Source organism: Barbus barbus (genome assembly GCF_936440315.1).
Source record: "Barbus barbus genome assembly, chromosome: 17".
Classification (NCBI taxonomy): domain Eukaryota; kingdom Metazoa; phylum Chordata; class Actinopteri; order Cypriniformes; family Cyprinidae; genus Barbus; species Barbus barbus.
In genome coordinates, this window is record NC_136745.1 from 7,851,172 (window position 1) to 7,864,082 (window position 12,911).

The window sequence follows — 12,911 nt, forward strand, 5'->3', positions numbered from 1 at the left end:
TTCAAATCTGAATGACCTGGAGCAGTTTGCAAAAGAAGAGTGGTCCAAAATTCCAGTAGAGAGGTGTAAGAAACTCATTCATGGTTACAGGAAGCGACTGATTTCAGTCATTTTTTCCAAAGGGGGTGCTACCAAATATTAAGTTAAGGGTGCCAATAATTTTGTCCAGTGCATTTTTGGGTTCTGTGTGGAATTGTATCAGATTTGACCTTTTCTTCTGTTTTTGTGTTGTTCCAATGCAAACAAACAAAAAAATAAACTCACAAATACCAAAACATTTGCAACTGCAACAATGGTCTAAGAGAAGGGTTGCATTTTCTGACAGAATTGCAAGGGTGCGGATATTTTTGGCCATGACTGTATATATACTAACCACCAACATTACAAGTCAATATCTGATATTACATTTTTACATTACTAAATGCAGTGCAAATATTTAAATATTGTATTAATTTTACAAAAAATATGTAATAACTTTTCCCCATGTAAGTGCTGTTGCCCTTTTTTTCTTGTTTAATTGTGATGCTTTATTTAATATTTATTGCATTTTCACAATGTTAAGCACTTCTTTATATCGAATCAAGTATACTATAAAATAGATTTTAAAAAGTGACGTTTACTAGCTTTCCCAATACTGATTAGTGGCCATTTCATGTTTACTGGGATAGTATTTATTTACATTCTAGCAACTATTCCAACATATAAAGAAAAAGGTTGACGTAAAAAGATTTGACTCTTCAGTATAAACACAAAATCAGATTTTGCCTTGCACTGAACGTGAAGTCAGTTTATGTAACACCTCACTCACATTCCTATAAAACCACATCCTGTGTTAAACTAGGTACATGCTGTTCTATTCTCATGGACACAATGGATTGTTGTTAAACTCGACATCAATTTGCTCTACAAAAAAAAAATATATATACCCACAGTATTTACATATAATCAATGACAAGCAAACTTCACATTTTAGATCAGAGCATTACTATGCTTGTCCGAGCAAATGCAAAAAAGAAACTTCCAGTTTACATATAAAAAAACTGAATGGAAAAGGGGAAATCATCAGTCCTTTGTTTCACAAGTAGCCCGCCACAATTTAAAATTTTCACTCCAGCAGTTATTTTGCTCAAAAAAAGACCAAGCAAGGATTATTATATTGAGAATGTTTTTATTCCAAGAATTCCTCCAAGTGCTTAGAGCCTTACATAGAGAAGCACTGGGACACTCAACCTGCTCTCACACCTTCAAGTGAGTGAGTGTGTCAAAGTGTAGGCATGTCTGCATGTGTGTCTGGTGGCAACAGTTAGCATGTCTACAATGAAATGAACCACACAATTTACTCAAATTCAAAACACAAAACAAACCAAAAATTGAAAAATAAAAATATTCTGCGCTGGGGTTTTACAGTAAAAGGGGCAGGGGGAGGAACTGTCACCAGGAAATCCCAGTGACATTGCCATAAGGAGGTAAGAGGCTAACAGGTTAAAGGTCGTCATCTTCATCTGGGAGAGCTGTTTCTGATGCCACCTAGAAGAGAAACGACAATTACGGATCAGCACGGATGAAACGGGAACACTTTTGGGAGCAGCAGCAGGTATATTCGAGATGATGCACTTACTTTCAAGTCATGCTCATACTGTGCAGCAAGTGATGGATCCATAGCAATCTCCGGTGGCGCAAGGGCAGGCATCTCAACAAACTCCAGATTAGGGTCGCCAATCAGCTTCCGTGCGAGCCACAGGAAGGGCTTCTCAAAGTTATAGTTACTCTTGGCAGAGATGTCATAGTACTGAGAAAGAGAGAGGAGGATACTTTGATTTAGCCTTACATTTGCAGTCAATAACAGCCTGACATTCAGCCTTTACTAATGCACTTATTTTCTACAAGCTGATAACTTGGAAGTTGTATTGAATTGGAAGTATTGACTGATCATTTCCATATTGTACCATACTCATGTTTTGTGTTTTTGCCATTTTGTATATTATGCGTGTTATCAGTTTCATTCTGTTGCACTGTTGAGCTTCAGTCACTAAAACAAATTCCACGCGTTTATAAACATACCTGACAATAAAGCTCATTCTGACTGTTTATGGATTATTAAAAAATAGGACAATTTACCGGAAGATCCAGTTATGACGATTAAACATTACGAGCTCAAAGCATTTTGGGAAATTAAACGTGCAAGAATTATTCACAATAAGACCTAAAACAAGCACTTCGAAAACGTTTCAAATTTCAATTTCTTGATTGAGTTGAAGAGATGCTCCGTACCTGTAGATTCTTCTTACGATGGAACACAATGCTCTTTGCTTTGACCTTCCTGTCCTTGATGTCCACTTTGTTACCGCACAGCACTATGGGAATGTTCTCGCACACACGCACCAAGTCACGATGCCAGTTGGGTACATTTTTATAGGTCACCCGAGAAGTTACATCAAACATGATGATTGCACACTGAGCTGTAATGAGACCGAGATGCACATGTTAAACCACTGCTGGAGAGTAAAGGTGTATAGTGTATATGAAAAAAGCTGCATACCCTGGATATAATATCCATCTCTCAGGCCTCCGAACTTCTCTTGTCCGGCTGTGTCCCATACATTATATTTGATGGCTCCTCTGTTAGTGTGGAAGACCAGGGGATGTACCTCAACTCCAAGTGTGGCTAAGAGGAGAGAGAGAAATTTAAAAGCCGCCCATTGCTGTGACTGTCGCACCAAAGCCACACATTCCTCCAGAAGAGTTGCATCGAGATGCCAAGTGAAGCAAAAGACTTACCGACATATTTCTTTTCAAACTCCCCAGTCAAGTGTCTCTTCACAAAGGTGGTTTTCCCCGTACCTCCATCTCCTACCAGAACCAGCTGTGGACGTGAAAGACAGTTTCACAGAGTGACCAACACTCTTCCCAAATAACTGGTTTTACAGTAGTTAGTCATATAAAGACACAGCAGTAAGGAGATACTCTACTGTATCCAAATTTAATAATTAAATTAGCGAGATTCATTGTAAAACTACACAGAATACTGGTAATTAAATAATACACCATGCACAAATATTAAGGCCATAAGGTACCCCATATAATCCCATCTGTTATGACCAGAATTTGAAGGGTTGATGTATTTTATGCAACGTTGATTGATTAATTCAGTCTTGATTTCATCTAAACATTATTAAACGGCTGGTGTGAACAGTCACAAACACATTTATATTATAACTGGGTTTGTTAATGTTATATTATCTTAGAGATGTGATAATGTATTATTGGCAGATAACTAGGCAAAAAATAGTGCTAATAGCAGGTTTTCTATCAAATTTATTATCTGTGATAATTACGGTCTTATTTCGCATAATCCATCATAATAATAATAATAATAGTTTTGCTTGTTTTAATCGGAATCACCTTCCATAAAGAACAATATTTGTTTAACAGTTTCATTAAACTAACACTTGGGTTGTGTTATCAATACTCTGTTGCATATATAATTTGCACATTAATTATATCTGTGGGGGCATTTGAGGAAACTAACAGACCCATCTTGAATTAACACCAGATTCATTTTCGTTAGAAAATATTAGGTTTCAAAAGGTATTCTTTGTTTATAATTCCTCTCAGCACCACAACTGCCTTACAGTAAAATCAATTAAACGGACTTTGGCAAGCTTGAGTTTCAGCTAATTTATTTGCCAAGTTTTTTTTAGAGAGAGAAAGTACTCAATTTGTTGCAAAGGACTACTTAAGTGTGTAAAACACAGTAAATTACAACCGAAATGAGACGAAAAGCTAATTCTGGCGTTGGTTGTCGCGTACAAACCTGCTAAACCGTTTAGCATTTCATAGCGCTAGCAAGCAAACATGTAAACAGACTCTTTAAATCATTGCTCCAGCCTGTCGTCGCTTTAAAATATGAAGTTTGGTTACCTTGAACTGAACTTGTGGCTCGTTTTCTGCCATTGCTGTGTGTTTGTTGGTCTTTGTGCTGCAGTCACTCTGCGGGAGAGATGGCGGGACACGGTTAGCTAGTCACTACAGGCCGCACCAATCACACAATACAGCCACAATTACACAAAACTACTCAACAACACTGCTTTCTCGCTCGTATTAAGTGTCAAACAACATATGAAATTAAAACAAACGACTGTGTTCACCAACGAACAGCTAACGTTACCGCGTCTAAATTAAAGGATGCGCGCGTCGCACGAGGCCGCTGCTTAAATAAAGGCCTCAAACAGGCCATCAATACATGACGCATTTAAGAGAAATGAAGCGAAAATGAAGGAAAACGAGCGAAATAATCAAAGAGGCGAACAAAGCGAGCGTTGTTCCCGCCAGCATCGCGCGCTGCGACAGATACGAGCCGCGATCAAACACTCATAACTCCACATCAGCGGCGAATAAAAGCGATCCGAGCGACTTAAGGCGACTTTAGCAATTATCAAAGGTTTTCGGGAGGGTTTTGTGGTCGGTGGAAAACAAAGCAGCTTTGTGAAAGGCGCTCGCGGTGCGCGGAGCGGCGGGGTCCCGTACTCACCGGTGCTGAAGCGATCGAGGAAGAGAGCAAATGGCTGCGTCCGCGCGGGATTCAGCATGGCTCACATAAACGCTTCCGCCCCACCACGTGACGCCTCTGCTGTCACAGCGCGCGATGCACTCAATCAACTCCACCCAGAGGGGGCCATTTGCTTCCAAAACTCTTCAGATTAGTGTTTTCTATCTTTTTTAAAGACTGAATCTAGTAATACACATATTCAACTATTCAAAATCTGTATTGATCCATCTCAGGTAACTTTATTAATTTTTTACACATTTTTTAAGTGGAACATGGATGCATTTTCCTCAGTCCTGTTACCAAAAAAAAAAAAAAAAAGTCAACAAATTCCTTCATTTTCCCCTCACGCAGGTGTTTATTTTCAATAAATTGTTAAAAAAATATTTTTATCATAAAAATCACTATTTATCTACACAAGGTGTATTTTTCTAAAGTACGCAAACCCATTTTTTTTTTATTTGAAAGGCGACTCAAACCTCAAACCTTATCAATTTTCTATGATGCAGTTTATTAAACAATGGGATAAATTAGGGACCAAACTTAATTAAAAAAAAATTGTGGTTTAACATTATTTTTAAAAGAAAAAACTAGTAAAAAATAACAAATATTACATTATAATTGATATTAAAAATAACAAACTGCATATTGTTTTCTTATAGCGCAGCTCACACTCAAACGCCATTCTATATACGAGTCTAATACATAATTGCCACAGGACAGAAATTTCAACTACATATTGAGAAAAAGATGCATTTTCAAATGTATCTAGATTAATATGGATGTAGCCTAATATTTACATGAATAACTCTGATTACACTACTCACTCCTGTTACTTTTACTCAGTTATTATATATAAGTATAGGATATATGAGTATATGAGTAACAGGATTGAGATTTTAGGATAAAATGAGCAAATGCATAAAATCTAGCCACATGGACTACATGCTAATATTATGAGAATAAATTATAGTGATTCACCACAGATTTGTATTTTTAAAAGTAACATCTAAGAAATAATTTAGGTAACAGGACAGATTTATAATGACGCACCCAGCCACCCTTACAATCATCAAATATACAGAAAAGAAAATAAGACCACATGCTTCCGATCATTTCCTTGCCTTCAGAAGATCCAGATGTTGCAATATCATATTGAAAATGTGTCTTGTGGAATTTCCCCAGTTTTTTAGAAGGGGGGGTTAGGGTAACAGGACTGAGTGAAAACCTGGGGACATGACTAAAATGTGTATTTTATCCAAAATATTTTACATTTATTTTGAAATAAATGTATTTAAAGCACAGATGGGATATGGAGGTACACAAAAATGCAATATATATGCATTATTATAACTTGGAATCAGTAATGGATTACAATTTGTAAGTAATCTACCCAGCTCTAATGCACTGAAACAAATAGACCATTATGATAATTGATTTAATACACTTCAATTACTGGGGAAACAAATATATGACACTCACATGTAAATGTGCTTAATAAATACTTAATCTCTGGAATGCACTATTGTGTTGGGAACAAACAGGAACTGCGAGACAAAAGATACAAGGACATATGGTGGACTGTAGCATGAGAATTGATACGAATAATAAGATACGAAATACAGAAGGTGCTGTTATGCACAATAAAATATATTATGGAATATACAATGTGCATTGTCATTATGTTAAGCCAAGAAATACACCATCATTCGTTTATTTTTTTTTATTTATAAATCACTTTTTCATCAGAGAATAAACAAATATGTGAATTTTAATATTCACATACAACTGTGTATAATATGTGCTCCTGGGAATAACCTATTATGTTTGAATGCACTGCTTTAAATAACATTTATTGTGCATTGTTGTGTTTTGCTTGTTATATTATACTACATAAAATTATATATAATGAACAATTAAATATAATATATAGGCCTAGAAAATATTACAAATATTATTGGATGTATACAGTCTTTGAAGTTTACACAATAATGTAGGTCAAACACGATATAAGTAAACATAACCAGCATCTAAGCAGTTAAGTTCTTATCATTATGTTAAGAAATGAAGTGCGCCATATTTTATTACTTGAACATTCACAATTGTGCGTAATATGTGCTCCTGAGAATAGTTTGAATGCTTACAGATATATAATAGATAGATAAACATTCATTGCACATTAGGTTGCTTTGTGCGTTTAGACAGCAAATATATTAATACTTCTTATGGTTCTATACAAAGTGCCATTTTTTGTTTCAGTATATGATTCAGGCAGCTTCTGAAAGGATGTTTTCTGTTGTTTGTTTTGCTGTTGTTTATCAGGATGTTATCTGAGCTTTAATAGTTCATCTGTACAGGTAATCTGCCTGAATGTTAGCAGCAATCTCAGCCTCCCATCGATCTCCATTATTCAACAGTTTCTCCTTATTATACAGCAGCTCTTCATGAGTCTCAGTGGCGTATTCAAAATTAGGGCCCTGGCACAGAGAGAGGGGAAAATGATTACATTATCAATGGAACCAGTGTATAACTTCAGCTGTTTTGGACTAAATGTCTTCTCTGTGATGTGTTGCGTCAGCTATATCTACTGAATCTACAGTATATATGTATACTATATGTCTCAGTGTAATGCATGTGTGCACCTCCACGATTGCATCCACAGGACAGGCCTCCTGGCAGAATCCACAGTAGATGCATTTGGTCATGTCAATGTCATAACGGGTTGTTCTTCTGCTGCCATCTGCACGGGTCTCTGCTTCTATAGTGATGGCCTACAGGAGACAAAAGCACTGCTGACACACATCCTGCAGAGCTAATCGCTAAACTAACTAAAACTGAAACCACCGTTACTTGAGACTGTAAATAAAATAAAATATGAAACTAATAAACTATTAGTTTGAACTGATGTAAAATAACTAAAACTGAAACAAACAAAATGTAAAATGTTGAATATAAAAACTATAATAGTATCTCATTAATACCACAATAACACTGTTATATATACCTGAGCAGGACACACAGCCTCACACAGTTTGCATGCAATGCAGCGCTCCTCTCCGTTTGGATACCTGCGCAGTGCATGTTCACCACGGAAACGAGGAGAGAGAGGACCTTTCTCAAATGGATAATTAATAGTAGCTGGCTCTCTAAACAAATAACTCATGGTCATGCCCAAACCTGCAATACAGACAAAGAATATAATCATAATAATGAATTAGTATTGTTATTTTTTGTTTGCATTATTATTATCTTAATATCATTAGTTTCATAATTATTATTATTCATGGCTAAACCTGCAACAGACAGAATATAATAATAATAGAAAAACAACAATATTTATTATTATTATTATTGTTATTATTAATGCCTAAACATGCAATAGACACAGAATAATAATCATAATAATTACATAATAATAACAATTATACAATAAAATAATAATAATAACAACAAAATAGCTATTTATTATGATTGTTATTATGTATTCAGCAACACAAATTTATATTTTGCAAAGCCTCAGCATGTTGGTCCGAATGCAAAACAAGTATCATAAATACAGGCAGACACCTCTGAACAGTTCGGTCCACAGCAGTGTTTGTGCTGCGCGGTCTGTGATGGACTTCATGTCCATAGCCAACTCCTCCGCATTCACATTTTCTATAGAGACAGAGAGAAGGACATTGTGTACGGCAGCAGTTTAGGGGGTGAGAATGCAGGTCTGTGTGTGTATGATCTTACTGTATCCTCCCCGGTGGACAGTAAGGCTGAAGGGACGGACAGGTCCAAGTCTGGCTGCAAAAGTGCCTTAATGAAACAAAACAATTTTGCATCAAGATCAACTTTTCCTTTATGGCAACTCCAGTAATCTCACTGCACAGAATAAACTCACCTGTGCGGCATGAGGAATACAGTATGCGCAATGACACCTCCATCCTAATCAGCTAAAGAGAGACAAATATTTATGTTCATTATTAATATAGTTTTATGTCAGTGGTGCAAATATACCACTTTGAAGCAGCCAGGCTTCGTGCCAAATAAACAGATCTGTGCCATAAGCCTGCTGCAGCTAATCTCCTCCTCTCCCAATCTGTCAGACCTTATGAAACAACTTGTGTCATACAAGTACATTAATGTTTTACAAATGCCTTCTGTAAACATAACACACTGTTTTGAGGTAGAATAATAATTGTCTGTGTGGTTTATTCTAATTATTTAATATGATAAAATTTTCTTTAGGCAAAGATGCCAACTAAAGCATGCAGTTATATATTTATCATTTTTATTCATTTTTATTTACCATTCCTTACGCTTTTAAACCCCTAAAAGTAACCCTATAGCCCAAGTCACATATTGTCCAGCTGTCCTTAGTCGCCTAGTTAGGTTAAACTGCATTAAAAACAATGTAACATTCTGTTGATTACCTATTCAGATTAGTCCAAAGCAAACATATTCACTGTATTGAACTCACCGGGATGCTTCAGCGGTTGATAATGAAGTGATTACAGGATCTAGCTCTTTATAGAGCCCATAGGTCACGTGGTGTCGCTCAACCTGCTGCCTGACAGACAAGAGAGATTATTGTTTATATTGTTGAAATATTGTTTATTTTACTTTATTATTCTATATTTAATTTCATTTTGCCGCTGATTAGTTGCACATCCGGTGTAGGCTATATAAAAAATAGGCCTAAATAAGTAAATAAATAAATAAGGTTAAAGAAAAGAAAGAATAATATTTAAATATGTTACCTAAATATTTTACACACAAAACATCATTCATTGTTTTAATGTCTGTTTTAATCTCCGGGTCTCTTTCATGTATTTTTGCTATAATGCACGTCTTATGTGATTGCATTTTTTTTTTTTTTTTTTTTTTTTTAAGTGTAGCTACAAATGATCCTCTGGTAAAACTCAGAATAAGATCATTTTAACATAGAGTCTCAGTTCTGACACCCACCGACCACATGGAGGAGCTCCATGTTCTTCTGTGGATATCAGTGAGCAGGAGAGAGGAGACAAGACCAAGAAGAGGCCAAGTAGAGGTAACTGCAGGCTGGAGCAATGGGCGTGCCGTAAGGTCGGAAAGGAATGGGGCGTGCCGTAAGGTCTTTACAATTGGACGCATAAAAGCATCCTGATCCGCACAAAAGCGAGCCATAAACTTAATCACTATTGGCCAACAAATAATTATACAAGACCAAATACATTTCTTTCACTGTAAAAATAGCAATAATGATATTGAGAATACATTCAAAAGTACGTTACCTTAGAAACCTTCTGTATGGCGCGGATTACATGACGTCATCACCACCGCGACTTTTTTAGGATCAATCATTAAAAAACATTCATACTGTTTGTGATAAATGCACTTTTTGTAACACAACATTTGAAGATATTGAACATTTATTTTTGTTTTGCCCTTTTTCTATTTCTTTTTGGACTGACTTTAAAATAGATATGACATACAAATGTGTCTTAATTTAGAACCTCATGACATTTTACTTTGTTTCCAAAACCCATATTTTTCTGAAAAACAAAATTACATAATTAAATTATTTTGGCAAAGTTTTTTATTCATAAGACAAAAATAACTCAAAAGAAACCCTCCTATATTACCTTTTATAACACTGATCTCACAGTACACTTTGAAACCATTTCAAACATGAGATCACAAAACAAAAAGTTTTTGAAAATATCTATAACTCTTGATATGAACTTTTATTTTTGTATTTATTTGTATTATGTTCATTTTATACTTCAGTTGTTATTGTTATTCTCTGGTTTACACATTTTGAGCTGTATTTACAATGTATTCATCTTGTTTTTTTATTGCATTATACTTGAAATGTCTGTACATGAACTAAATAAAATAAAATCATTAAAAACAAATTATTTTAAAGATAAAAATGTCTCCTGACACTATTAAAGTCATACTAGTTTTGTACTTTCATTTTAAGTACATACAAACTAAAAGTAAATGTTATTTTTATAATAATGGTACAGCAAATGTTGCTGTATAAAGGCATACATATACATACGTTTGATCAAACACTCACCATATAATTATAAAATGAAGTAAAAATGAACACCATTTTATCCAAAAAACATTTATTTTGTTGTCATCTTTACAATACATTTTTTGAAACGTCAATTGAATTTGTCATCAAAGGCTTGTGTTCCAAGTCAAAACTCATTCCTTCACTGATTCATACTGTAGTAGCAGTCCATAGAACAGAAGCCATCAAACTCTTTGTCTGAATAGAACGCAGTGAAGACCCCCTTCTTTCCACTGACGCAATATCCAGTGGTGTTTTTGTAGAGGAACCCACAGGCATCACACCTGGTGAGCTTAAACGCCACCCTATATTCCTCCCTCACATCTGGATTGACTGACTTCCAGTCAACGATACCTACAAGATAAAATAAAAAATATATTTTTAATGCAAAAAATTAATTTAAGATATTAGCTTAACTTGTTCATTTCATAAAGTAATACTTATACATACTGTCCAGCCAGGCAAAGTGAGCTTTTTTAAGAAAACCTGGATGGTGGACTGTTTCATTAAACTTTTTGCACACTAGTGACAGAGTGTGAAAGGCTTTGTCTCCTTCTTCATAAACAACATCAAGAAGAATGTGACTGAGGATTTTTATTAAATATTTTTAAGTTATATTTCAAACTGTTTAACATACCAGTTTTGACTTCACATGGGCCTTCAACCTCAGCATCTTTCCTGTCCCTTTTCCAATCTGTAGGAGACCTAGAGAGAGAGAGAGAGAGAGAGAAAGAAAGAGAGAGAGAGAGAGAAAGAAAGAGAGAGAGAGAAAGAAAGAGAGAGAAAGAAAGAGAGAGAGAGAGAGAGAGAGAGAGAGAGAGAGAGAGAGAGAGAGAGAGAGAGAGAGAGAGAAGAGAAAGAGAAAGAGAAAGAGAAAAAAGAAAGAAAGAAAGAAAGAAAGAGAAAAAGAGAGAGAGAGAGAGAGAGAGAGAAAGAAAGAAAGAAAGAAAGAAAGAAATTACAAAATGCTAAAATGTCATTACTTTAAATTTATATTAGAATTTCTTCAAGTCTTCAAGTAGCAGTACACACCACCATTTCTTTATTCTTGACATGTTAGTCTTGAAAAAAAAAATACTACAATGTTTAAAATTATGTTTTTATACTGGCTTGCAAAACAAATGTGTCGAACAACGATCTGAAGACTCACCTCTGAAAAGTCAAAAGCCACCCCCAGAGAAATGTACAGGCCATACTGAAATTCAAAGGCTACTTGTTTAGGCCTTTTTTTTTTTATTTGGTTTCTAAATTAAACTGATGTTACTGTCCAAACTCACCATGAGCACAAAGACTCCAAAATTATTGGAGAAATGCTGCATTGGAATCTCCTGGATTAGGTTTGCAAGCAAATCAAGAAATGGAAAAAAGTAAGCAAGCAGTGGAAGCAAAAGTGCTTGCTTTTTCTGCATTCCAAGTGGCAGTCAAAGATGATCAAATCTATAAGAATAATAAACAAACAAAAAAAAACAATTTAAAATAGGAAAATTCATATATAAAGCAAAACATGTTTGACATAAGTTTCCAATTATGATATGTAACATCACCGTTCACATTATTATCTATAACCTTAAGTTATCTGTAAGGTAACAGGCATGCATATATCACAACTGAACTTATACTGACGTTCATGACGAACCGCGCGAAGTCTGTGGCTTTGCAAATGACTATGTATCTTGTGTATTTCAGGTCTAAAAACTCTGATTGCACAAAACGGACATCGATATAAATTGCCGACTCTGAAGTCTTCAATGCAAACGCAGTCATTGCTTCGTCTCACTGTAATATGTGTCTGTCAATAAAAATTAAATAATTACCAAAGCTGAAAGATCTAACGCAAAGAAAACAACAAATTATGATATGGTATACATGCATTACCTCCGCCATCTTCTTTCAGTCTAAATGATTTTTTTTTAGCAAAAGGAAAGGACGTATATAAGTATGGTTACTACTGATTGGCCATCGCAGTAGCCGGGAGGAAACTCCTTTCACCAATGAGAAACCTTTCGACACGCCCCTTACCTTTCGACACGCCCCTACCTTTCGACACGCCCATTACTCCAAGCTGCAGCTACCCCTGAAAAAGAGCAGGTTTCGGACTCTCTCCCCACAAATCCACCAAAGCTCAGGGTGAGCAGGAGGAGCAGGACACTGATGTGTCTCCATTAGTGGGTGACATGGGAGCAGGGGTGTGACGTAATGAATTACAAATACTCACGTTACAGTAATTAAGTAGTTTTTATCAGTAATTGTACTTTTTTGAGTAGTTTAATAATTGTGTACTTTTACTTGAGTACATTTTAAGTGATGTAT

At 35.5% G+C, this 12,911-nt stretch overlaps 3 protein-coding genes across 6 annotated transcripts; all 3 read right to left on the reverse strand.

Moving 5' to 3' along the window:
* Window positions 1-1,148: 1,148 nt before the first annotated feature.
* On the reverse strand, window positions 1,149-4,635 carry LOC306883480 (GTP-binding nuclear protein Ran). Of its 2 annotated transcripts, none has more exons than XM_079438768.1 (7): window positions 4,532-4,635; window positions 3,922-3,990; window positions 2,779-2,863; window positions 2,540-2,665; window positions 2,272-2,459; window positions 1,619-1,789; window positions 1,149-1,527 (listed from the first exon to the last, which is right to left on the reverse strand). In XM_079438768.1, exons 2-7 carry the CDS (start codon window positions 3,952-3,954, stop codon window positions 1,483-1,485), a joined length of 648 nt encoding a protein of 215 aa, XP_079294894.1. In that variant the 5' UTR covers window positions 3,955-3,990; window positions 4,532-4,635; the 3' UTR covers window positions 1,149-1,482. The 2 variants fall into 2 exon arrangements, with proteins under 2 accessions (XP_079294894.1, XP_079294895.1); XM_079438769.1 differs by having other exon boundaries at window positions 3,922-4,019; window positions 4,528-4,598.
* A 1,544-nt stretch (window positions 4,636-6,179) lies between these two features.
* LOC306883146 (NADH-ubiquinone oxidoreductase subunit 8-like) lies at window positions 6,180-9,104 on the reverse strand. The gene is made up of 7 exons (XM_079438258.1): window positions 9,015-9,104; window positions 8,436-8,487; window positions 8,285-8,350; window positions 8,114-8,203; window positions 7,551-7,723; window positions 7,189-7,317; window positions 6,180-7,023 (listed from the first exon to the last, which is right to left on the reverse strand). Exons 2-7 carry the CDS (start codon window positions 8,476-8,478, stop codon window positions 6,892-6,894), a joined length of 633 nt encoding a protein of 210 aa, XP_079294384.1. The 5' UTR covers window positions 8,479-8,487; window positions 9,015-9,104; the 3' UTR covers window positions 6,180-6,891.
* Window positions 9,105-10,640: 1,536 nt separating this feature from the next.
* On the reverse strand, window positions 10,641-12,506 carry LOC306883106 (uncharacterized protein). 3 transcript variants are annotated; one of them, XM_079438203.1, is made up of 6 exons: window positions 12,477-12,506; window positions 12,225-12,390; window positions 11,879-12,038; window positions 11,752-11,796; window positions 11,239-11,306; window positions 10,641-10,955 (listed from the first exon to the last, which is right to left on the reverse strand). In XM_079438203.1, the coding sequence occupies exons 4-6, from the start codon at window positions 11,793-11,795 to the stop codon at window positions 10,744-10,746; spliced, it is 324 nt and encodes a 107-aa protein (XP_079294329.1). In that variant the 5' UTR covers window position 11,796; window positions 11,879-12,038; window positions 12,225-12,390; window positions 12,477-12,506; the 3' UTR covers window positions 10,641-10,743. The 3 variants fall into 3 exon arrangements, with proteins under 3 accessions (XP_079294329.1, XP_079294328.1, XP_079294330.1); XM_079438202.1 differs by lacking the exon at window positions 12,225-12,390 and having other exon boundaries at window positions 12,477-12,503; XM_079438204.1 differs by lacking the exon at window positions 12,225-12,390 and having other exon boundaries at window positions 11,752-12,038; window positions 12,477-12,498.
* Window positions 12,507-12,911: the final 405 nt, after the last annotated feature.

Excerpts from the sequence above, each read along its gene's own strand:
- LOC306883480 (XM_079438768.1), bottom strand. The coding sequence starts at position 3,954 with ATGGCAGAAAACGAGCCACAAGTTCAGTTCAAG. Across the intron at positions 2,666-2,778 it reads GTTTGAAAAGAAATATGTCG|CCACACTTGGAGTTGAGGTA; the intron begins GTAAGTCTTTTG and ends CTCTCCTCTTAG. Across the intron at positions 1,790-2,271 it reads ATCGTAAGAAGAATCTACAG|TACTATGACATCTCTGCCAA; the intron begins GTACGGAGCATC and ends TCTCTTTCTCAG.
- LOC306883146 (XM_079438258.1), bottom strand. The coding sequence starts at position 8,478 with ATGGAGGTGTCATTGCGCATACTGTATTCCTCATGCCGCACAG. Across the intron at positions 7,724-8,113 it reads GTGGACCGAACTGTTCAGAG|GTTTGGGCATGACCATGAGT; the intron begins GTGTCTGCCTGT and ends TCTGTATTGCAG. Across the intron at positions 7,024-7,188 it reads CTGTGGATGCAATCGTGGAG|GGCCCTAATTTTGAATACGC; the intron begins GTGCACACATGC and ends TCTCTGTGCCAG.
- LOC306883106 (XM_079438203.1), bottom strand. The coding sequence starts at position 11,795 with ATGGCCTGTACATTTCTCTGGGGGTGGCTTTTGACTTTTCAGAG. Across the intron at positions 11,307-11,751 it reads TGGCTTTTGACTTTTCAGAG|GTCTCCTACAGATTGGAAAA; the intron begins GTGAGTCTTCAG and ends CTCTCTCTCTAG. Across the intron at positions 10,956-11,238 it reads CCCATGTGAAGTCAAAACTG|GTATCGTTGACTGGAAGTCA; the intron begins GTATGTTAAACA and ends TTTATCTTGTAG.